The 25837-nt window shown below is 48.3% G+C and overlaps 1 protein-coding gene across 1 annotated transcript in view; it reads left to right on the top strand.

The window, feature by feature from the left end:
* Window positions 1-25837, top strand: part of bbs9 (Bardet-Biedl syndrome 9) — a 109161-nt gene that overhangs the window by 56317 nt on the left and 27007 nt on the right. The window contains exon 19 of the mRNA XM_036539557.1: window positions 884-1036. Within this exon, the coding sequence (XP_036395450.1) occupies window positions 884-1036 (153 nt within the window). The remainder of the gene's footprint in view (window positions 1-883; window positions 1037-25837) is intronic.

The following is a 25837-nucleotide window of genomic DNA, read 5'->3' as shown; positions in this document are numbered from 1 at the left end:
AAAGTTCAACATAGGAGCTGTGCATAAAACAAAGCTCTGTAGTACTGTAGCTTCTGTGCTCTGGAGTTCTAGCTGAGCTCAGCTGCTGTAGCAGAAGCACCCTCAGTCAATTAGGGCTCATTTAGATTTAAAGGAGGGCAATAAAACCAAGATTATTATTATTTTTTCATTTCCAATTAAGTGCATCTGGGGCAAAGCGATAACCTGCATTTCCTTTTCTTTTTTCACTTTTTACTCCTTAGTAATTCCTCAGTTTAACAAAAATGCACTTTGTCTGGTTGCTGTCGTGCCATGATCCGTGCAGGTTAGAAGGAGCAGCTGGACACACAGTCTGTGCTCTTAACATGCATGACTATACAAAGATTTAAACAGTGTCTGCAGCTCGTCCCTCTGAGCGGTTCTGATTGTGAAACGACAGGAAGGGTCAGCCATCTCTAACTGGGCCAGAACAGGCCAACACGCTATTCTCACAAATGTTCCTTGACTGGAATTCTTGTTTTCGTTCCCCTCTGTCTAACATGTAGCGAGCACTCGCGGCGGTTTGGCTGCTGGTACCGCGCCGCACCTGACAGTCTTTGGGGTCTGGAGCAGGCTTTTATGTTCCCTGCGCCCCTAATGCACTCCATGTGCGCAGATAAAATGAAAAATGTGCAAGTGGAAGGAGGTGGAAAATCCTGACTGGGACACTCAGGAGCCCAGGCCCAAAAAAGCCTCTCTCTCTCTCTCTCTCTCTCTCTCTCTCTCTCTCTCTCTCTCTCTCTCTCTCTCTCTCTCTCTCTCTCTCTCTGCTGGCCCCATGGCCCCCCCCATTTGCAGTGGACCAAGTTTGCGCCAATTTTTTTTTTTTGTGTGATTGTTTTGTTTTGTTTTTTGCATGCTGCAGTTGCGGGTCAGCGCGGATAAGTACCAGGACCTTCTGTCAGAGAGGGCGGTGCAGTTCCGGGCCATCCAGCGCAGGCTTCTGACCCGCTTCAAGGACAAGACGCCGGCGCCGCTGCAGAACCTGGACACGCTGATGGAGGGCACCTACAGGCAGGTCAGTGCCTGACACGCACAGCCCCCTCCCCTCCCAGAAGTCCCGGGTTGACTGGCCACTGCAGGATCGGACAACTCTGTCACTGTTTACACGCTGTGACACCGTCGGCCAGAGAGGAGTGATTTGTGGAGTGTCTAGTGACTTGGGCTCCTCAGTAGCACACTGGTACATATCCATTATGTGCTGAGCGTTACTCACAGGAATGGTGTAGTGTCCTTCCACACAGGCCCAGTCACTCTCTCCCTGTCGTACTTCACAATGTCCAGAGTCAATACTGGCAAAGTCCTGACTTTGACCTGGCACTTATCTGAACATGAACCCAAAACTGTGCCGGATATGTCTTACAACACCTTCAACAAGCCAAGCCAGTACTGACAACCTGTTACACAATCTCACCAGTGCAGTGAAAGTAGGAGCGAGTCTCTGCTCTCTTTCTCTCTTTTGTCTCTCCCTCCGTCATAGTGAACAGAGTGTAATTATTCTTGGCCACAATGGGCTGTTTTTAGGGTCTGCTCATTCCATCTGAAAAGCAGTTTTGAAAAAAAGAAGAAAAAAAAAATAGAACCAAATTGAGCAGATTGTAATTTTAGCTGTCACTGTTGGAACGGAGATCCGTCCAGGGGTGCTGTCCTCTGAAATGTGCTGTGCTGTCTGTGGCACTACTCTGTCTCTTCTCCTGCTCCTTGTTGTGATCAGAGATGATAGACGGTGCCTCTGGGCTGTGTCCTGCACTCCTGACAGTGTAGGAATCATTTAGTTGGGAGTCGTATTTTTTGTTCCCTGCATGTCCTGGGACAGCTCGTTTGGGAGGAGCTGAGAAGCTCACTCTCACACCGTCACGTTCGGCGTGACCCGAGCGGCTCTCAGCTGCGCGGACGGAACAGAATCATGTCTGATTCAGATGGGGTTTGCGTTTGTTCTCAGTCCAAGTCGCACAGGAAAATGACAGTCTTTGACAGCTTTTGACAGAAACCACCTGCTCTTGTGCTGTCTGTGTCTAATTAAATGTAGCGCTGCAGACAAAATCGTCATTTTTCAGAGCGTTGAACAGATTGCGTTTCAGACCATTCATATCACTGAGGATACAACCTAATGAGGTGGTAGAGCCTTCAAGAGCTGAGCAGAACTGTAGGTGCGTCTCTTCTGGCTGAAAGTCCGGTTTGGTACCGTAAACACATCAACAAAATGCCCGAGCAGTGCTTCCTTCCCTGTGTGCTTTTCTTCCCTGTGGAATTGCTTTAAACTGTTGTGAGGTTTTTTTGGACTGCGAGTATATGCACAGTTCTAATTTGTATTGCATTTTGAAATGTCTCTAAGTGTGGCTCCCAGCTCGAAAAAGGCCCTCCTTCACACGCGTGTCACTGGCGTCAGGTGATCTATCATGTGAATGAGGTGCAAAGAGCCGGGCTCCCCCTTGCTGACAGGGGAAAGCGCTCTAATGTGGTGAAAGGCCCGCTCAGTTTGGGTGTGCCGAGCGTATGTTTTTAGCATTTCTGGACCCCTCGCGGCTCTGACTCACTCTCTCTGTGTTTGTGTGCATGGGGTGACCCGCGCTCAGCCCGGACTGGTCTCGGCTAGCTGGATAAATCAAATCTCTGTTGGTCTCCTCTCTCTATTTTGGCTGTTGCCAGCAGATCCCCGTCCATAATTCCCTCTTTAATTACTCTTATTCTTGGCACCAGGTTCAAGTGATGGGGGCCGGAATACGTGTCAGACAGGAAAAGCCCAGCATGCTCTCTGATAATTGCTCCATCTGCCCCAGGGCTGCCCCCGGCCTCCCCCCCGGTCTGGCTCCATGTCCACCGGACAAGCACTGCGTGTGTGTGTGTGCGTGCGTGTGTGTGCGAGATTCAGAGAACAGGTCTTGTTACCAAGTCAGCGCTCTCTGCAGTTCCTCTCTTTTAGACACATGTCAGAGCCCCTGAGAGTGCAGTCAGCTCTGAGATAGCGATCGCATAGAGCAGTCTTTGCCTGCCTCTCACACAGCTCAGCAGCCTGTCAGCCATACTGCACTTTCCAGGACAGCAGTTAGCATACCGTGAGGAAGTGAACATTTGACCGGTATGTTACTGAAGTGAATATTATTCTTTTTTCTTTTTGGTTCACTTTATTTTCCTGTATGAATGTCCCCACTGAATGGAATAAAAATACAAATACCACAAATATCTGAAATTGGGATTTTAAAAAACTTTAGAAAACACTTCATTTTATTTGTCGTTAGCTGCACGTCTGGGAGAGAGGTGAGGGTCTCTGCAGCTGTCGTGTGTGATTGGTCCCTTGCTAACCGGCCCAGGACCCCCCAGGCTCCCCCAGCCTTTCCCCCAGGGAGCCCCCACACCTCGCAGGTCTGCCCTGCTCCTGTAATACTCGGTCTAGCAGCCCTCCAAATGACGTAATTGGGCTAAGTGCCGTCCCGGTGGGCCGGTCCTGACACCTCTCCAGGCCTAAAGCGGGCCGCACAGTGCTGTTTGTGGCCTCTAGTCTCCACTTTTACCGCTCCTTCTCTGGAATGGTGACATCAGGCCCCACATTCCCCTTTCCCGTTGTCTCTCTTCCGCCCTCCCTTCTTCTCTCCTTCTTCTTTTACTATGTCCCTCCCTTTCATTCTGCCCCCTTTCTTTCTCCTTTCTTTTCCATCTCTTTCTTTTGCCTCTTTTCTGCTCCCTCTCTGCTCTGCACTACTCACCCGTTGGCCCCTTCTCTCTCTCTCTCTCTCTCTCTCTCTCTCTCTCTCTCTCTCTCTCTCTCTTTCTCTCTCTCTCTCTCTCTCTCTCTCTCTCTCAACATTTGAGGACACAGCTAAGAAAGTGCAGGAGTTGTTGATTTTACGACTGTTGAAGGTCCGGTGTCAAATATGATGTTGATTTATGAGGTCGCTGTCAGTGTTGTAATTAGGGATTTGATGGCGGTGGCACCGAAAGTCCCATTTGAGTGAGGCCATTATGGCAGATGGAGGCTCATTATATCAACATTGTAAAACCAGCGCAGTAACACTGGCATCGCACTGACATTAATATACAACCATTTGGAGTCAGATTGCTGCCAGAGCTCTTGTCGGGAGTTGTCTCTTTGCTCATGCTTTGATTGGGACTGGTAAAGAAATTACTTTTTGCATTACTCAGTGCTTTTATTGTGCTACCATTAAAATCACATTCATTAAGTACACATTCATTAAGATGACATTTGTTGCTGTGATAACCATCTGGCCCAGTTCACTGCAGTAAAAGCCATATTGCACAGTAAAGCTGTCCTTCAGAGCAAACAAACACAAGCACACACATACGCACACACACACACACACACACTCACACATGCATTTATATACTCACATGCATGTTCAAATGTTCATATTCTTTTATGCCTACCTAAAACACACTTCTATGTCACACTCACTAACTGCCGCACACACGCGCACACACACACACACACACACACACACACACACACACACACACACTCATTTACACTCATTCACAAAGGTAGCAACTAAAGTGCAGCCCAGTTCGTGGTTGTGGGCCAGTGGCTGTGGCCTAATGAGCTGCTTATCTCAGACTTAGACTCCTTTCACTGTGGCTGGCAGACCGGCCTTTTCTCTCGCGCGTGCGGCTGTGTGAGGCGCAGGGTCTGCTGGAGTCGGACGCTGTGAGCGGTAACCGAACACAAAAAGGCCTCTGTCTGCTTTGCGTTTGTCAGGCTGTGGCAGGATGAAGGCCTCCGTCACGCCGCCCCTGACCGGGCCTTTCGGATGTGATGGTCCCCTGCGCTCGCTGTTTACAGTGCGGCCTCGTCAGGCCGCGCGGTAATCAGCTGCACGTGGCCGCCCAGCTGGGATTCTCCTCAGGACGGGACAATGAAGTCATTAAGCTCTGAATGCGATTGCGCGTTATTAAAGTCCTATCCGAGCGGGGAGCAGCAGGGCCGTACCGACAGAGACGTGCGGTTTGGAGACGTGTGTGTGTGTGTGTGTGTGTGTGTGTGTGCGTGTGTGAGTGCGTGCGTGTGTGAGTGCGTGCGTGTGTGAGTGCGTGCGTGTGTGTGTGAGTGCGTGCGTGTGTGAGTGTGTGTGTGTGAGTGCGTGCGTGTGTGTGTGTGTGTGGGTTGGTCATGTGTGTCTGTGCTCTTGCGCGTCTGTTTTTCCGGGGATGAAGGACTCAAAAGGACAGGATACAACAGTACCTCTAGTATTTCCTTTGTAGTTTCCTGCAGCTCCTCCATCAAGTGCAAGCGTTTGGTCTTCAGCTAATTCTGGAGTACCTCTCTAAGCAAAGGGATATCAGATACATGACATGTGCCGTCCTTTCAATTAAGACCAATTTCCGCTGAGGGCCAACGGCAGCGGTGACTGTCAGCGCTGCATCAGGCTGCACTCAGTCATGGGGTGCATTTAGAGGGCTTCCTTTCTCATTTCAAGGGCAGATCTTTCCCTGGGTATTTTTGACAAGGGATCTAGAGTTTCCTCTCAGCAAGAGCCCTGCTTGTGCTTTAGCCATAAGTCCTTCATCAGCAGGGACAGGACTGCTTCTTCTCTCGCTAATGCAGAGATATTAGAGAAACACATTAAAGGACAGGATATCAAAAAAGGCGTATTAGCCTGATGAATGCGGGTGAGAGCGGCTTTGACCGTCAGATCCCATTGCTTCCTGTCCCCTTTACCGAAAGCATGCGGGATACTCTATACACGCTGTAATATATACACACCATAATGGATAATATTGATAGGTTTTAAGCATGATGTACATTTGAATTAATAATTAATAGTGAACAGCTTCACATCCACAGGCAGCACAACTGGCACAATGATAAATCTGGAACGTTTTCATTTATTAATTTATTTTTTTTTATCGGAATGGGATACAATATTTCTGCAATGTCACTCTTTTAGGAGTGGTGATGTTTTTCTTTTCTTTTTGCATCCATGCCTGACTTTGCCCTCGGTTTTGGGGTAGATTCATAAACTTGTATTTTTCGTAGTCTTACACTAGGGTCCAAAATCAGTGTTTTCCAACCTGTAGTCTGTGGTCTAGTTAAATGGTTTGCTTGAAGGAACCATTTTTTGCTATCTGATATTGTTATTGATGAACAGAAGTGTGTGAATGGAATGTGTGTTGATGTGATAAAAAGTCCACAACATTTTAATACAGGATCGTTCAGATATGCTGTGATGTTCTAGTGTACAGCGTGGTCTTCCACAATTTGTTCTGAAAGAAGTGGTTTGAGAACCGCTCATCACTGGCTCTGCCCAAGGCTTTTGTTAGTTTGCTTTGCTGTTCAGCTGCTCTGTGTCCAGGCGAATGCCTCTCCTCTGTTTTTTTCATGGCCTGCTGTTTCCCAAGCAACAGTATTCAACCAAACAAGCACGCGGTCAGGAAGACCGCGCCGTGGGGTTCCTTGTTTACCGCTGCTGACCGTTGGGATGCTGTTGCTGAGATGCGATGGTATCGGTTTATTTTCAGAGCCTGTGTTTGCTCGGCTAAGACCGAGCCCTTGGTGCAGCAGGGTACACTGGCCAGTCAGTCCTCCCTCCGGGGGGCGCCGATGAGAAACAGGCCTAAGGGCTGTTCCTCACACCGAGCTGTGAGGAACACACACACACACACACACACATACACACGCAGGTAAATAAGCACACGCCAGGTTCAGCCACTTCACCTCACAGGGCTAGCACAGCAGCCAAGTAGGTTTGCAGCCCCCATCGATGATGTCATGGGAAAGGTCCCACGGCCGTTCCAGAGCCCTGATCTCAGCTCAGTGTGAGGTCATCGCCCCCTCCCAGTGCTACAGTCCTGCGGAGACGCTTCACCTGGACTCATCCAGGCAGTCCTCCCTCGCTCCTCTCCCCTCCGTTATTTTCAGAGTAACCCTATCCGGGGAGCCGTGGCCCTCCGCCTCGGTGTGTGGTACGGGGAGCCAGCTGCCTGTGTGTGGCTGCGGCCCCGCTATTTGTGTTGAGGAGGGGAAGGGAGCCGTCCCTCAGCGATGGCCCTGGTGCTGCCCGCCCGAACCTTCCCCCCGCCCCGCCGAGCGCGCCTCTCGCTGTCAGGGCGGCGGGTGAGAGTCAGCCCCGCTCACCACCCAGGGAGAGGGCCGGGATTAGCCAAGGCTTTGGCGGTTTTCAATCCACACATTCATCTCACCCTATGAGTCCGACTCATTGCTTTGTCGCTGCTTGGTGATTTAATATAAATGCGCTCACTGGGTGAGATCTGTGTTTAGTGTGTAAAGTGCTAGCTTGGTATGAACTTGTTCCCTTTTTCTTCAAGCTCTCTTTCACTCCATTTAGAAGTTAGCACTGTAAACACACTGGTCTTAGTCCAGATATCTCACCACGTAGCCCAGTTCAAATTAAGGTGCCACCACTTATGTCACACAGAGTGAATGCTGGATTTTGTTGTGACAGTAATTTGTTTGCTAATGTGCCAGAATTACCTTCTTATGGGCATGATGAAAGTTATTATGTGATATAGAGACTTTTCCTGTGGGATATAACCAGTCAGCACTGGAGTGTGAATGTGTTTATAATGGCAGAAGCTAAATGCAGCAGTGATTTATTGCTGACTAGGTTTGTACAGTACAGTGTGGCTGTCATTTTACGCTACTCAAACCTTGTCAGTAGAGCAGTGATCCTAGCAGAGGTTTTCTAGGTCTTGTTAAAGTCTAATAACTCTGAGCTGAGCAGAATCACAAGGCAGTGGTTCAGTTAGCGTTACCTTATTTGAATCCAACTCAGCAGTGTTTCTGTGAATGGACACTTTAAAAACACCGCAAGTCCAGGAGAAGCCAGCGCTCTGTGTTCATTCTTCAGTGGTCAGCAGTTGGTGCTCAGCACTTAGAGATACATCGTACATCAGATCCCTGCTTTGTTTTAAGTTGTGCATGTCTGTCTTTTCTGAGCAGGCTTATCCCGCGTGATAAATTCCAGTTGGGAGTAGGAAGAAAAAAGGGAATCCATCAAAAATACAGCAGTCCAACAAAGCAGTTGGGGAAACAACGCCAAGTGATTTGGAAAGAGTTTCCGGCTCCGTCCATTGGCTCCTTTGGTCCTGCATGATGGATGGTGGTCGTGCTCATCCGCAGGGCGCAGAGCTGCGGTCGGCAGCGGCGGGGTACCGTAAGGCCGTCGCGTCGGGCTTCCAGACGCATCCGTCACGCGTTCGCACGAGCGCCCCCGCAGCCCCATCATTTACGCCACCGCCGCTACGAGAACAACGCGAACCATCCGTGACACGGGCGGCGTTCCCAACCGTCCAGGTGCTGGCCATGTGACCACGTGCAAAAAAGCGTGTCACGAATCTGTTTCCGAGCGTGAGAGCAGCTTCCCCTCATGCTCTGAAAGCCGCCGCGAATTCAACAAGGAAAATCCCGTCCTCAGAGGTGTTGTGCAACTGCAGGTCCCGGCCATCCCTTCACCGTAAATCCACACGAGCGCTCCTGTTAGCGGTTAGCGGGCCGTGACAGGAGCAAAACGAATCGCCCGCCTGTTCCTTTTCGCGTTTTTCCGCCGTCGGCCGCCGCATGAGACGCGTTCGGTAGCTGGCCCGGCCAGACGACCCCCCCCCCCCACCCCACCCAGGATGAGAACGCTTCTCTTATCACGCAAACACGGCAGTTGGCGTTTCCATAAATATTTTTCCCCTGGCAGAAGGGAAAATACCCCCGAACCCACGTTTTTTTTTTGTTGTCTTTTTGTGGGTTCCCTTTAATTAGCTCAGTTCAAACAGAGAGGTGCCTCAGTGGAGATTGACGCTTTGTTATTGCTGCTGTTTTTGGGAGTCTAATGGAGCCCCTTAGACAGGCCTGAGTTATTTCACCCCAGATGGGCTCCAAAACACAGCACTTACTGTATATATGAAGGGGGCAGCTAATGGGCTGGCAGCCTCTGACTCTCTGCTTAAAATGGAATCTGCTTCACCTGTGATGTACTAGTGGCACTACCGCCATGAGAGAGGAATCAGTGAATGTGTCCACACACTCAGACGCACATGTGGGAACACACACATACAAACGCATATGTATCGTAGTTATAAGGTATTTTCAATGCTAAATGCACTCACGCATACTAATATATGCACACACACATACTCTTCAGACCACTCTCAGGCAAACTATACAGAGTCCATACTAAGCTGGAGTGTCTGCCACAAAGATTGAATTGGGCTGCTTGCGAATGCAGGTCCAGGAGAGAGGATCTGCCAAGATTTGCAGGTGCCTGACCCCCTTCCCAAGCTTTTGACTGAGCTTTCTGTCCATTTTGGAGTCTTTGGAATAGGGAAGAACAGACCCAGTCCTGTCCCGGGAAACATGGGACTCTCAGCTCAGCCCTTTGTCCCCTTGTTGGTCCCTGAGGGAAGGTGGGAGGTGGGAAAGGTGGGTTTAGTGCTGCTTCACAGCAGAGGCCTGCTGTAGGAGCAGCTTGATTGCAGTGTCCTAATGTAGCGTGGGTCCCACATGCAGGAGCCCTGCAGAGTTCAGCAGCTTCTGCCTTGGGGCCTGTAGGCACCCAGCTGGGGCGATTGGTCGAGGCACACCCCCTCTCCTGACCCCCAGGGGGAGGAGACGTGCTCCAGGGGGCCGTCTGTCCCCACGGGGGCCGGCCGAAGAGCCTGGAGCCGTCGCTGGGGCGGCTACCTCATCAGCGCTCCCCTCCAGCGCAACTCACCGGAGAGCCGTCTCTCTCAGGACGGATGGGGACGAGCACACAGCGTGTGGCTCTGCTGGAGAGGACCCCTCTGTGCTTAGGGGTGAATAGAATGCCTTTTCATTGTCCCAGCGCCCTCTCCTCATCTCTCCCATCCACACCAATGCCCAGGGCCCTCACAGGCACCCTCCTACTCTGCCTGTCAGAGGCTTCCAGAGTGAAGCTCCAGTCTCCTGCAGATCTCAGGCCTGATCTCTGGAGGGATCTGATCGCCTTGCACAGAACAGCTGGCTCACAATAGCCCTCTCCAGGGTAAACAAACGCAGGAGAATTTCGGGAGATCTCCGTGAAGTTAGGCAGCAAAAGCCAGCACTTGTTATATAAGCGCCCTAAACCTTGGAGTACAGCTGGAGTAAAGCCATGGTAAGACCCTCTTTTCCAGGCACAAGAGCCCACAGATCCCAGCCTTACTCCCTGAAGAGCACAGGTGTTTGCCCAAAGGGAGGAATGGTTCGGGGTCTTCTTTGGAATTCTCCCAAAGGAGGATGGTGATCCCCTCCCCAAAATGGGACGTAAGCTTTGGCCAGAATCAGTCTTTTGTGTTTTTTTGCCAGCTCCCTGCGCAAGTGGGTCAGATTCCAGTTATTGACAGTTGTCTTTCCTAGCTCTTTCTCTATATCTTCTTGCGTTGTGCCTCCTATGAGGTGAATACTCTCACAGGTTACAGTGATCTCAAAAAATCCAGAATCGATGGCAAAAATCTAACACATTTTGAAAGTAAACAGTTCTCTTACATGTGCATTAAAAGTCTTGTTTTTTCTTTCAGGGAGTGTTCAAAACGTTTAAACTGAGCCATGAAAAGACCAGGCATTTTATACTCAGTGACTTCTTTCATGCAGGATCTTAGATTCCTTCAGAAAAGTGATGTGGAAGGAGATGCAGGTCCAGTCGGAGCTGGCGGTGACTTGATCCAGGGATACAAGGCTGTTTTCCTGTCCTTTGCTCATTGTGTTAAGCCCTCAATTAAATGAAAAATGTAATATCTCAACCTAATAAGAAGGTTTTAAAAAATGACAATAGGCCTAAGGAGCGGGGGATAATCTGATTAGATTTGTTGACTCTGATGTCAATTTGATAAGGATTCCATTAAGAAATGGTGCGTGAGTTCCAAAGCCGACCTTTTGTCCGTCCCCCCTAAGCCGTTAGCGGGAAGCCGACGGGATTAAGCGCGCGGCAATTACAGCGGTGACGCTGCCCCTCCCTCCGGGAGCCGGGACTGGCCTTCCCCTTCTCTACACCGCATTCCCATAGGGCCAGGAGCCATGGGGCAGCGCACTCAAGTCAAAGGCTATCCTAAAGCAGGCCGCAAAGCCTGGATCAGCCAGGCCCCTCACTCACAGACCTGTCCACCTTATGGGAGCTCGTCGTGGTCGTTCCTGAGCTCAGAGGCACCTTTCACAGTGGCCTCAGAAGCCCTCTTTTGGCTAATATATACAACATGTGTAGCCCAGGTTATTATGCCATACAGTCTATGTGTTCCAGCTTATTACGCTAAATATGTACAATCTTTGTGTTCTAGTTTTACCCGAGGGACAAGATTGCCGCCCACACTGGCTGCTGCAGTTCTGGATATGCCCTGTAACAGTTGTACCAGGCCATGTCTGTCCCGTTTCATATTCATTTCAGCCCCGGTCAGCGAACGGGTGTAAAGTGGAGTTTTCTTTGAAAACAAAAAGCTTGTTTTGTGGCATGCGTGTTTGATGCTTCAGTTTCCCCCTTCCCAGTGCAGCGCCTTGGTCTTACCTCGTGGAAATAACCACAGGCGGTTAAAACTCAGGGGCTTGTGGTGCTGCAATCCCACCAATCTGTCTGTGGCCAGACCACCTAAAACTTCCCCCAGCACCCCCCACCACCAGAGCTGGCACCGGCGTGTTTTTTCATGCTGAGCTAGCTCCCAGTTTTCCATGTCACATGGCCGCTTCTAATCCTGGTAACTTTATTAGGGGATTTTCAAAGGTTGGGAGGAAATGGGCTGATAGGTGCATTTAAGGGGGGAAAAAAGTTTCTGGGGGGGTGGGGGGGGTCACGGAGAAGGCGTTTATTCAGCCGTGTGAGGCAGGAGTCTCACGGAGTCCCCGTGGCGCCTGTGTGTAGTGCCAGGTTGAAGACCCCCAGGGGTATCGCTGATCGATGACCCTGGCGGTGTTTTCAGAATGGTGGCCAAAGGCATTCTGGGATAGGCAGCTTTTGCTGAGAGAAGAGTACTGTGAGTGCTTCTGGGAAAAAAAAAGCTCTTTTTGGTTACGTGACCCCTCCCTCGCCCCTGACTCACAGCTTGAAAGCAAGCTCTATCTTTTTTCCTCATTTAGCTGTCGTCTGAAAGCCTGAGGAAAACCTGTTACGGAATGTGAATAGATATACTGTCCAGGCAAAAAAAAAAAAACAAACAATTTAGCTGAAGGAATTCATTATCTTTCTTAAGAATAAAGCCTCTAAACGTTTCACTTGAAAGATTGCTGGCTTCGTTATTTTACTTATTCATAGCGCTTATTCCAGGTAAATATTGCAGATCCCTCGGGTAAAACATCCCAATTGCAGCAATAATGATCATATTATCCTTGGCTAGAGCAAATTATAATGTACGGTGTGAATTCTTGGAACAGTGCTTATCTCTTGAAACAGAGTGTCTTTATTCCCTTACACAGATTACATATTTCAGGTGCATTTTTTTAGATTAACTGTGGGGTAACTAAATGTGTACAAATGTTTTCTTTGTGATTCCATCAACCTTGGGGCGTTCTACACCTTTGTGGCGAGACAGTGTAGCGGGATATGCCCAAAGCGTGTTTTAACCAAAAATATGCTTTCATTCCTCCATGATTGCATTCTGCCTTCTGCAGCTGACATTAGCATATGAAGAGGACAAGCTGTTCTGGTGTGTTTGAATGGGTTTGTCATAAGGATGGTGCTTTGTCTGATAGGTAGAGGCCTTTTGAACGTGGTCACCCTTTAGCTTCCAGAGATTTCCTTCCTTTCCAGCTGTCTTTAATGTAACTAACTCCTTCAGAGAAATGGCACTCACTGGTTGTGAAACGCACTGAACCGCGCACTCAACACCTGTGAGACGGTTAAACTCAGACACGTACATTGTGCTAGATTTTCTGATGGAGAACTGCAGCAGGCTCACTACTCTTGAAAATCCAGGGCCTCTGAGGAGAGGTGGTGGGCTGAGACACGGACTGCAGTAACAGTCCTGTGGACCGATGCTTTTCACAGTAACCCTCCCCTTCGTGCAGGGAGGGAGGACCCCAAGCAACAGCCATGCAGATGAAAAACGAACTTCTGCATCAAACGCATGATTTAAATCCTGAAAGAACAGTAATGGGAAATTACCATGGTTAATAAAGAAAAATAGCTGCACTGAACTGACAAGACTCAATATAAACCACTAAAAGCAAGGTCCGCACCCAAAATGTGGCGAACTCTCATTCTCAGCTTCTTTTCTTCAATCCTCTTCTCTCCAGCAAAGAGTATTAACACGGATTCCTCGGCCCTGAAGCCATCATCAGTGCACCAAGGCATTTATGTTGGTTGAGAACAAGAGGGACTTCACAAGAGTTCTCAAAAATGTCTTGGTGACCAATGTGTCAGTTCGATTGCATTTGTGTAGTAAAAACAGATGTCTGTCGTGTTTCATGCGGGAGTTTGTTGGTTCGTGTGCATATCCCTGAAAGACCTCTGCGCTGTAGCCTACTGAAGGGATTAGCCAGAGTCAGGAGTGTTCTCAGAGTCCAAACCACACACTCAACGAGGGTTGTGAAATTTGGTGGTGCGTTATTGAGGCACGGGTGTCATTTATAGCACTGCTTTTCACCTTTCTGCACCAGGCCACACTCTAGCGCTCCTCTGGCTAAGAGGCAGAAAGAGTGAGGCTGTGGAAGGCCAGAGCTGTGGGCGGAGCGGAGGGAGAGTGGGCAACAATCTGGCACATGCATTGGTGTTGTGTTCAAAATCCCCGACCCGGTCAAACACAGTCACGGTGACGCTGCCCTTCACCATTTTTTTACACCTTTTCCGAATGTACGCTCAGGGTCGGTTGATGTACAGCTGCGGTTGTCCGCACGGGGACGGGAGAGGAGATGACTCAGAGGGAGGACTGAGAAATGAAAGTCCTGTCTTTGCGGAGAAAAACAGCCTTCCCAGGATTTAAAGCTGCATATCTTGGCCGCGTTGCCCGGCTCCTTAATTTGATACGGTTTAGGTGGAAAAGCAGGGATGGAGTGGGATTTATGCGGCGGTTTACGGTGAGGATCCGTGAATAGGCGCGTGTGTTCCTCTGCTGGGACGGCAGCGGCTTTGGGCGCGCGGTCGTCCGGCGGTCGGGCGGAGGACAGAAAAGTGATGCCGGGGTTACCGCGGCGCTAATTGCGCCTCGACCGATGTCAGCATGAAAAACGTTCCCTCTCGTGCAAGCGAAATGCAAACTGAGGACAGCGTGCGCACCATTCTCCTGTGTGTGTGTGTGTGTGTGTGTGTGTGTGTGTGTGTGTGTGTATGTGTGTGTGTGTGTGTGTGTGTGTGTTTGCTCGTCACCCAGCTTTTCAGAGAACAGCACACTTCTCTTCCTGTATGTGCTTTTAGTCTAATCTGAATCCTCCACCGGCGTCCCCCCGTGAAAGGAGCTGGCTAGATAAACGTCGCTCTGACGCCGGTGTCCTTCAGGTGATGCAACGTCAACAAACAGAGCTCTGTGCATGTGCGTGCGTGCGTGCGTGCGTGCGTGCGTGCGTGCGTGTGTGCGTGCGTGTGTGTATGTGTGTGTGTGTGTGTGTGTGTGTGTGTCTGTAAATGAAGGGAGAAAAAAAAAACACTGAATGAGCCAAGCCACCAAAGGATTAAAACCCTGCATGAAGTCAGCTTTGCAACTTGAATGATTACTTTCCCAAGCGCTTTCTCTTAAGTCAACATGTCCTCTACTGCACCTTTGCTGAGGTGGGGGGAGGGCTGAGCAAACCCTTCCGCTGCGGCCGATTGGGGGAACAATGGGAGTTTTATAAGATTACAGATATTTACTCTGTAATTAGAATCTCTGTATGGCAAAGGCCAGTCGCCTCAGTGGCAAATTGAGGATATTTATCTTGTTGCAGTAAATTTTAGCCCTTTTTTTCCCCTTCAGCATCACTGTTCAAAGGAGACCATTGAAACTTTTTTTTTTCCGGGAGAAAGCCAAACACAGGGACGCGGGAGCAAACAGGGCGCGTTTTTAACGGCGGGATCGCGCCGGGCGCTGCGGCGGAACAATGGCCGCACTGTGACTGCGTGGCGGATTAGCATGCTGAAGGGCGCGCGAGGCAGAGATCACAAGGGGAAGACAAGCGGTGCAGCCGATTGTAGGCGGCAGCGGGACACTTGGCGGGGGGGGTGGGGGGTGGTCTGGGCCGGGACGGCCGGGGCCCCTCTGCACCCCGCCTTTTCTGAGAGGGGAACAAGCGTGAGCCTGGCCACTTGACGCAGTCCAGATCAGCGGGGCCGAGCAGCCAGCCTTCCTGTAAAGGGATGCTGGACCCAGGTCGGTTTTCATCCAGCAGAGGAAGGAAATTAGGGCAGGAGTGCGCTCCGTTTTTAATGAGTCGAGATCAGACCCGGGCAATAGGCAGAAATGGACATGCTCAGACCTTAGATTGGAAGTCGTGCAGTCGGGTTCACTTCACCTTATAGAACAAGTTCTAGGCTGAATAAAGTTTTACTACTGTGATTTATAAACTTATTTATTTTTTTTTTCTTTCTGCGTTTTTCCCCTTTTTCACCCAATCTGTGCAGAAATGCAGGGTATAACAAATGTAATCCTCAAATTCACACGTGCCAACATGTATACCTGGCCGACCTACCCACCCTTACCCCCAGTGTAACTAAGCTGTAACTGTGGGCTCCCGGTGGTTGTTGTCGGATGACATAGCCGGGCATGACCCCGGTCCATAGAGCTCAGCCTACAGACGGTCAGAGGTCACATCAAGCATTTTAGCTGACTGAGCCACTGGGGAGCCATTGATCACTGCAGTTTTAATCACATTCTGTCTCGGATGCATGTGCCATCTAATGCCATTTGAAGAAGTAGATGGTACAAAACACAACAGAGCCATTTACATTCATATTTATTCATTTTGCAGATGCTGTTATCCAACGTGACTTACAAGTGAGGCAGGGTACAGCACATGCAAAAGCCACATAAGGAGACAACACCGTTAGAAGCGCACAATATTAGAAGGATATTTTGTCCAGCATAGAACTCCTGTCTTTCACAGTCATAATGCCAAAGCGCTCTCTCTGTTTCTCACTCATACACACACAAACACACATTTCACAAGGCTGTCACAGCCAACAGGCGGGTCTTAATTACCTGATCTCTCTGCTGTCTGCTGCAATCCTCTTGAAATCTTTTAAATCTGCTAAAGCATGAGTACAAGTACTTTAGGGTGCTGTATAGAAATGGAAAATTCCCTTGTTTTTTGTTTTAAAAAAATACGTGCACACACACACACATGCGCGCGCGTAGTCTTTGCCCTGTGATTTCATTTTCCAATGTCATCTCAAAGGTTAAAAGTTGCAGCATTCACCTAGATATATTACCCATATATTCTTTATATGTATTTTTCCCATTGAGACCTCACCATGTCGGCTATTATGCGCCCCTGTAGAATTACCAGTTTAAAGGCATTTCAAGAGGTCAGGAAAATGTTAAACTGGTCCATTTTCAGGAAATGTGATAGTATCCTAAGTACACCATGTAAGTCATACTAAGTCATTACAGTGCAATGGGGAAAATAACCTGGGCTTGTGATTCTAATAAATGCACACTCACTGGCTTCATTCAGATGCCTCCCTTTAGTATATTTGACTTAACTTGCCAGGCTAATGAATTCCCTTCCATTTGGCTGTCCCTACAAATCTTTTTATGTATAAAAACTGTATTAAAGTGATGGCATTCACCCTCTTGGTTTCTGCTAAATGGTGAAGTCTGAGTAATTGCCTCAGCGTCTATTTGATTTGCCATTTCTGCTTAAGACTTTACGAATGTATGCACTTTACACACTCCATCTGATAAAGGCTATTCATTGTAGTGGACTGTCCTGCCCCAAAAAGCAATGCTGAAGCTTTGCTGTAGCTTTTACCCCTGTAGTCCACTCAGTCAGATATATTCATAATACATAAACATTCCTGTGATGTTTTCAGATGAGCAAAATGCCCTGCCATTTAAAATTCTCAGATGTTTGCCACCAAGAAAAGAAAAAGAAGAAAAGGCTTTGATTGGTTTCTAGTTTCTTGTTTTGGTTTTTGTGCTTATTTTTGGATGTTTTATAACTAGTAACAGGAAAGTGAGACTTCATGAACCTCAAAATGAGCTTAGATAGCATGTTCCATCAGTGACTCACTGCTTTGAGTCCAACACAGATTTTTTTTTTTTGTACTGTGTAAATCTTTTCTTTGGTTCACAGGAGTCTGTGATTGACAGCTCCAGCCATTAGGGGTTTATGTAGTTTCACTCCTTCCTCACTTTTAAAATTTCCAAAACAACGGCACCTTTGCCTCTCTCAGGCCAGCTGCGAACAGCATCTGTGACAGAGCTGTCAGTGTAAAATATTCATATCTATGTTTTCATATGGAAAGCTGAAATGTGTTTTACTGAGGGTCTCTATTTCGAGCATGAAATTCCCTGTCACCTACTCTGAGTGACAGGTTTTATAAAACAGAAACAACTTGTTACACTGAAATAACTTCTCAAGGAGGCAATACTGATTACATTGCACCTCTCATATCATTACTGAATGTCTCTCAAAAGGCTATTTAAAACCATTTCATTAGCCTATAGGTGACCAGAATGAATATTCAGCACGGTTACTTGCTATCTTTTAATGCCTGGCTACCAGAGAAGACAATATTGGTTCACAGAGAGGACTGACTTAAAACTACATGGACAACTAATTAGACATTTTCAGGTTGCTAAGGAGTTCTTCACATTATCAGTGCTGATTTTAGAGTCAGTACCTGTATTAAGCTGTGTAGTTTATGCATACATGTTTTAGCCATGTTCCTTCAGATTGTCAAGGTCTCTTTAGTATCAGTTAACATACCTTTTTACCTTTTGTCAGTGAGCTTGTTCACTGCACTGATTTCACTAATTTCATAATTATTGGTTTGGATAGGCTAATGACCTGCACCGTGACCAGAGTAGGAAAAGAAAAGGTCACATGCGTATGTGTATGTTTGGGTTCAGTCCTTGCCCCACAGTGTTAGTGGAGCTGGCTGTCATTTCCTGGGGCAGCAGTGTTGCAGTGCTTAACGAAGACTCAATGGGCTGCAGACTCAATTCCCAGGCAGTGCACTTCCATTGTATCCTTAAGCAAGGTGTTTGACCCAGGTGGCCTGAATAAATATCCTGCTGTATAAATGTAGTAAATAATTTGCAAAATGTAAGCTCTGTATGAGGCTGTTTGCCAAGTGTTTAAATAGTTAATCCAATAAATTCCTGAGAAAGACAGCATGTGGTAGAAGCACTTTATTTGCATGCTTTTTAAATGCCATAAATCCCCAAACTGCATTTTATTGAAAACCCTTACATCGTCACCAAGTAAATGGGTTCCTTGAAGCACATTTATAAAATATTGTTAAGCTCAGATGCGCCTGTGGCAGGGAGATATTCATATCATATTTGTAAATGTGGCATGTTTGACGTCTCACCTCTCCTCTCGCTGTCTCAGTGGAAGTGAAAGTCAATTTGAGAGATTGATTGCCAAGTGGAGGTAAGGCATTGTCATCTCCAAAACATCTCACCTGGGCAAAGTCAGACTCCACCATGAGCAAGTGAGAGAGAGGAGGATTATTTTTTTCCCAAGACTTAAAAAACAACCAGGAATAAATTATTGTTGTTATAATTTTTTTGCATATATTACGTGTTCTTGAGCAATTCAGGTAGAAAGCTGCTAATAGTTTTGTTTCTTTTAGCAGAGAGCAAAAATAAATAAAATAAGTAATAAGTACAGATAGCCATTGCGAATGGTGCGGATTCTCAACCTCCCTTGGCATTTAATTTATTCTCATAGACTGTCGCGCTGACTAGCATTTAAGCACTAATATTAGATATATAATTCTATAGAATTGGGGTCGAAGTGGAAGTCGACTGGCTTTTGGATTACCACAGGCTGGGACGTGAATTTGAAGCACAGAGGAACTGTTAATTAAAGGGACTCTGTGTGCATCGACTAAAATTAGTAGAGAAAGGTCATAGTAATTAGAGGGCCAGGAAGGCAACCCGGCCTCCAAATATAGAAGCAGGGCTGCAGTATAAATAAGCATACAAACACAATCCGTTCTGCCATCTATCACTGCTATGGAGCGCGCTCCAGTGCTGTCCCCCGGCTTCAGCTGGTAGGGCCCGGAGATTGCATCAGTCTCCGTGGGTCGGCGCACTACGTGAAGAGAAGGAGGCTGTCCCCTACCGTAGAGCGCCTTCTGCAGCTTAGAGCACAACTGGGATAGTTTCAGACAAAAAAAAAAAGAAAAAGAAAAACACAGGCAAAGTGTTTGGTCTACTCTGTGTGTGGCTTTGTATGTCCAAACTGGGCAAAGCGGACACTTCCCCCAGAGTTTCAGTTTCAAAATGCAGACGTTGCTGCTCTTTGAGAACATTTATCCAGTTCTTATTTTGTTCGTAATCAGTTCGTAATTTAAATAATTAATGTTTTGTTTGTTTGTGTAATAATTTTCGGTGGCTATTATTATTCCCAGGCGAGTCTTCAGAAGTCCTGCTCACCTGTAATGGTCTGTATGGATGAATTGGCTTAAAAAAATCTTTATCAAAAACATGAAGGAATGGTGGTGTTTTCACCGCCTCACTTGCTTCATCCATAGTTGCACTTGCAACCATCCTCAGTCGTTGCTGTCTTTGCGTTAAAACGGGTGCCACTGAAAGCAATTTAGCTGGGTCCAGCCAAGAAAAGCAGCAAAGTTATTGGAAATTCATTATGCTTATGCCCCTCTTTCTGTGGGTCAGTGTGTGCCACAGACTCTTACACAAAGCCATCATCCACCTCTCCTCATTACACGCAGACGTCTCTTGACTGCCTTTTCCCGGTGTCTGGCAGTAATTTTCTGTTTTTTCTTTTTTTCCCCAGTTCACCCTGGGTTTTCTGGTTTTTCAGTTCCCTCTGGACTATCAGTGCCCTGTGACAGTGCTGTAACAAATAAAATTAGTTTGACTGATTGACTGACTTTGCGGGAATCACTCACTGCCTGTTCGCTGTTATGCTTTCAGCCAGGATGGAATTGATATTGAATGCTAGCATGCTGTACTGATACACCATGCTTTCACATGCAGCATGTGCACAGCTCCCTTACCCCGATGCAGACTCCGCACAATGTACCCCTGTCTCTGGTTTAGCGGTGTGGCAGTGTTACGCTGGTTACTGACCTATTACTGAGGTCACAGACAGTGTAAGTCTGGCTTGATTGCAGAAAAGTGCAGATGAAGATCGGCCCTTGCTGGCACACACTGTCGGCTGCATTTACTGTTGCCGTGACTTCATAACGACCAGCCCTCCCGCCCCCAAGCCTGTCGTCACCTTTCCCTTGCGCGTCTGAAGGCATGGCAGGCAACGGCAAGGTGAAGGAGAGGTCGAGTCTTTTTGTTGTGCCACGCAGCCCGTCTGGGCTTAGCTTGGCCTGGCCTGGCGCTGGGTATCCGAACAGTCTCGTCTCATGGTGCTCCAGAAATGCCCTGTGAAAGCAGGTGTGCAGATGTGAAACTACAGCCATGCTTTTTTTGTAATCTCCCCTGTAATCTCCCCTCTCCAACTGCTACAGCTCCCACCACCACCCCCCTCCCCCCACCACTACCGTCAGGTTACAAGGCCTCTTTGGAGCTCCTCGCGGTGCAGTCGGGAACGGGGTGGGGGGTTGATGTCGGCTGCCACTGAAGAGGCTGTTGGCTGTGGGCCTGCAGCCAGCACCGCCACCTTGCGCTTGTTATCTGGGATCCTTTTGTTCTTCTGGACCTCCAGGCTCCGGCGCAGCGGCGCTTCCCGCCAGCGGCGGGCCTCACTGCCCGAGGACCCACGGCGGTACCGAGGCCACGCTCCTGGTCCGCTCTTTCAGTGCGGGGTCACGTTCAGGCCTACGCTTTTTCATTTTATTTTGGTGCTAACCCCAGGCTCCCTGCAGTTTCCAGCAGTGTCTCTAATTTTGCCCTTTTTGGAGGTCCTTGTGTAAAGATGGACCACCCTGAGATCGGGGAGGATCAGACAACCTCAGTGGCCTCGCCCCAGGACCATTCTCAGGTTTTTTCCCCTTTTTCATTTTTGGCAATTTTATTTTTGCTTTGTTTTTACACGCAACAAATGTGCCAGTGTTTGATGTCTTAGCTTCTCCTCCCCCTCTGTGTGATGATGACTTCACTTAGGGTTTCCTCTCTGTCAGATCCCAGCTGTGCGGGGATTCGAGCTGGGTCACCTTTGCTGTATTGATGTTTTTTTTTTCCCGGGGTGGAACTGCCAACTGTCCAGCACCAGCTCGTAATCGCTCCGCTTTATTTTTGGAGTTGTGTGTTTCTCCCCCTTTTCTTAGAAAACAAAAGTTGAGCAGCCTTTTGATCTGTCCCGGAGGGAATAAATCATTATGTCCCTCCCCATTTAATGAGAAAAATGTCTAAAAAGAAAAAACCTGAGAATGTGCCCTCTCAATTCTGCTGTGTTAAAGTTTACCATTTTACTGGAAAAGTGAGCGGTAAATCTATCCAGTAGATAAGAGAAGTCACAGAGGAGTGTTACAGTATAAACTCTGGGTATATGTACTTAGTATCAGTAACTGATAATATGTGATTGGTGTGTTGTCTTTTTAAAATGTCAGTCTGTCTTTCTTCTAAGCCTATTTTTGATTGAAATGGCCATTTTGTAGTAGTTGTTCAAAATTCTTAGCCTCTTGGATAGGAACAATTTGTCTTTTAGAAGCAGCATTTTTATCCTCCTGTTTACATATGAATCCTTTTTCTATTCATTTGTGATTACAGTGTTGAAGAATAAATAAATAAATTTGTAGGTCTTGTCTGTGAATGTAGAAACCACTTACTCTGTCAAGTCACATAAAAAATAAGAGTATCAGGGAAAAAGGAGGGAAAAAAACAGGAACATAGCTTGTTTATCAGATGGTGTGGTTTGGAGCCTTCCACTGAGGGAGATAAGCCATCTCAGGTTGCTGTGGAGGCTACCAGATGCTATCGGCCCTTCACATTTTTTGCAGGCTTTTCTTTACTTGATGGTCGATATTATAAACAGGGATTGTTTCTGCCAAGCACCATCTCTTATCAGGCTCTTCACTATCTCTGCGCCTTGGCTAAAGACAAAGGCAGTTACTGTCTAGGATCACTGGCTTGGCATGGCTACTAATCTGCCTGTTTGTGTTCCTCTAACCCCCCCCCGAGATAGAGCATTTGCTCTCCGTCGCTATCGTCTCCAGCGGGAGGGCCGCTCTGATAGAGGGAGCATCGCAGGGGCTCCCTGGGGCTGCCGAAAGCAAAGCGAGTAAACAAGGCTCGGTGGCGGCGGGGTAAACACCTGCCTGTCTGTATCTGCGTCTGTCTGCGCGCGCATCCGCGAGTGTCTCTGTACGTCTCTGTGACTGTCTGTCTGCGCGTCTGCGAGTGTCTCTGTCCATCTCTGTGGGTGTCTGCACGTGTGTCTGCGAGTGTCTCTGTCCATCTCTGTGGGTGTCTGCATGTGCGTCTGCGAGTGTCTCTGTCTCTGTGCGGGGCTGTGTCTCTGGCTGATAATGTGCATCTGACTGCGTGGCTGCCTGTGTGTGAGTGAGTGCGTCTACGCATGTGGCTGTCTGTCTGCGCATGCGTGTGTCTGTGTGTGGGAGGACGTGGGCGTGTTGGTGTGCCCTCCAAAAGTCGGAGCCAGTTCCAGCCAGCCCGCTGGCACAGTGCTGCGCTCAGCCCCCGTCTCGGCTGCACACTGCCCTCTGGGTAGAACAAGCGAGGAAATGGATCCATTAATTACAGTTGCAATTAGACTCGTATTTTTCTTTTTTTTTCCAATTACATTTTGAATGATAACCTGGAAAATGTGAGATTGCAACTTGGATTAAGCGGCTGCGTAAATAATCCCCACCCTTCTTTAAATGGCCATTAATGGCCTTCCATTCACATGGGAGGAATGCACTCGAACAGTCAGAGCTTTGCTTCCCTCTGCTTTCCCTGAAGCGGTCAGCAGGTTTCACAAGGTCACATGTCTCTCATTCTCTCTCTCTCTCAGTTTCACTCAGTGCGTGCTTAACGAGCCTCCTCTCTGTCTCCCTGTGCTCACTGTCAGCAGAACATCCAGGAAGACCAGCTTCGTTTGCATACAGCATGCTATTCCACCCTGCAGAAATCTGTTATTTTCCCTTGCCGTCCTGCAACATAGACATTTGTGCCTCGGCTGTCCTCCTCTACCGTGTCAGCGAGGAGTGAAAATGCCAGTCTCATAACTTAGCTTTGAGAAATGGACCCTGTCAGGAAAGGGTTCTCCTCTCGGCCTGAGACCGGGCTTTGGCGCTGGGAGAGAGAATCTCCAGACGCGGGAAGCGCGACCCGGGCTCCTTTGACGTGTAACAGAAGCCGCCGCCGTGCTGGGCTGCCCTTCGTCACGTGACGGGTGTCCTCTGCGACTATCGGATCGCTGCAGTCTCGCTGGCCTGTGGCCAGATGTTTTACAGCACACCACAGCCTCCGGCGCAGCTCTGCGTCAGCGGCCCGTCTGCGCTGATCTCAGTACAGGCGATTCCTCGTTGACGCTGTCAGCGGGTTGTCTGCACTGATCTTGGTACAGGCAATTCCGCACTGATACTGCCTGGACTCATTAGGCTCCCTGGATAAGGGGACAGAGATGTCTGTTCTTCTACCCTACTCTAGGGAACTGCAAAGAACTTTCTCCCTGAGCCAGAAGCCCTGTTCTTTCTACTCTCTCATTCGTATAAATAAAGGATATATTTCTAAAGGGGAGACGCATCTGTAACTGATGATCAGGCAGATTTCTATCTGCCCTGGGGCCCCGTGTAAAATGCCAGCTGCTGTGAAAGCAAGCCTGGAGCAAAAGCAAGCGTCTCTTATAGGTCTCTTTGCAGAGGATTTCACTGCAGGTTTCAGCGACTCTCAGCGCTCAGTGGTCTCTGTCAGAACTCCACTGTCAAGTCGCGGTGTAGTCGTAAGGTAATGACCGCGGCCCCAGGGAAAAGCCAGGTAATTAACAGCGGCAGGTTCTTCAGCGGCAGGGGGAGGAGGCGGCAACACGCACGCCATTACCGTCTTTAACCCTTTGTTGCCCGGAGGGGTTCGACAGGCAGCGCAGGTTTTACGGGGTCATCGGAAGCAAACTAATACTGCTGGACCCTTGACATGTACACAGGCCGTGGCCGGCCCTGGGCGTTTTCACCTGCTGGGCTGGCGCGCAGATGTTGGGGTTTTTATGACCGCTGCACTCGAGAGCACTCTAGTTTATGCCTGCCGCTGACATCGTTTCCTTTTAAGCAGTGCAGTTTTTTTTCTGCCTGCCGTATTGGGTTTAGCAGGCGTGGGTGCTGCCAGTCTGCTAGTGGATGCTGGCTTTCACTTCAGTGCTGTTGACTGCCCGTACAGCTGCAATCAGTTCCCTTTCTTTTACTTTGGAGGTCATTCTGCACGTTAACTTATTTCCTTATTTTATACTTTACACAGCGATACACAACCCCTACCAAACACACACAGACTACGCAGTATGCACCATATCCTATCAATTATGTGTGGAAGGAGACCTAGTGTGTTTTCTTGTGTAAGGAAACTTGGAGCGTTTTCCTGTGTAAGGAGACCTGGTGCGTTTCCCTATGTAAAGAGACCTGATGTGTTTCCTATGTAAGGAGACATGGTGCATTTTCCTTGTGTAAGGAGACCTGATGTGTTTCCCTGTGTAAGAAGACCTGGTGTGTTTTCCTGTTTAAGGATACCTAGTGTTTCCCTGTGTATGGAAACCTTGTGTGTGTTCATGTGTAAGGAGACCTAGTGTATTTTCCTATGTATGGAAACCTAGTATGTTTTTTCTGGTGTGTGTATGGAAATCGTGTGTGTTTTCATGGCTATATTTGGAGGTCCGGCTCTGGGCTGGCTTAATAGCAGGGATCCTGGTGTCAGGCCTTCCCAGCCCTGGTGTAGTCCAGCCCGCAGCATGCCTGAGTCACACTGGTGCTCTCAGCATGTCCCTGCTTAGTTTGCCACAGTAAGCGTGGATATATTCCAAGCCACTGCACGCCACCCACGTCGGCAGGCCCGCATGCACGCATGCACGCACACACACACACACACACACACACACACATACATATACATATATGCACACACACTCATACAAACACATACAGTATGCTGTAAATGTAGTTATGTTACCTTCTCCTTTTGGCCCACTCACATTTTGTGTTTTACCCTCACTACCTGAATTTAATCCTCCACCACATTATACATAACTTATAATAGGGTTTAATTTACTGAGCAGATGCCCCTTATCTAAAAGACCTGGTTTGCATATTCACAATTTCCTACCATTCTAGAGCAGTGTCAAGCACAGCCCGTCACAGAAATGGAGAGTATTCCTCTCAGGAGCTGAAACCCTGGTCCTCCAACCATTTCTCAAGCAAGCTAGTACTGTCCCTCATGATTTTTTGTTATCTGAATACATTTTTTTGTTTATTGTTTCTCACACACACACACACACACACACACACCGCACTCCGACACCTCAGGCGTATTGTCTCCCTGTCTCGGGAGCTGTCAGCCCTGTGGTTTTTCTGGAGTCACTGTCACTGCACAGGGACTGGAGGAGCATTCATTCAGCCTGTGAATTTTAACATGGAGAAATCCCCCGACTGCTCTTTGCATGTGGTGCGAGGTGACAGTGTCATACAGAACAATGTGTGAGATTGTTCCTTTGATATTCACATGTGGCCTCCCTGTCATTGCTCAAAAGCTGACGAGAGTAAGAGCTTGAGCAACACATTGTTAATTGTTCTCCACCATCATAATATTTCTATGGATGCTTGTAATATGTAGTTTTATCCTGCACTCTGAAACCTATTTATACCACCAGACCTGCAGTGGAGTACCTCAAGGC

This window comes from Megalops cyprinoides, chromosome 10 (assembly GCF_013368585.1).
Source record: "Megalops cyprinoides isolate fMegCyp1 chromosome 10, fMegCyp1.pri, whole genome shotgun sequence".
In the NCBI taxonomy this organism is placed as follows: domain Eukaryota; kingdom Metazoa; phylum Chordata; class Actinopteri; order Elopiformes; family Megalopidae; genus Megalops; species Megalops cyprinoides.
Note: the sequence above shows the minus strand (reverse complement) of the source record. Positions and strands in the feature narration are given on the sequence as shown.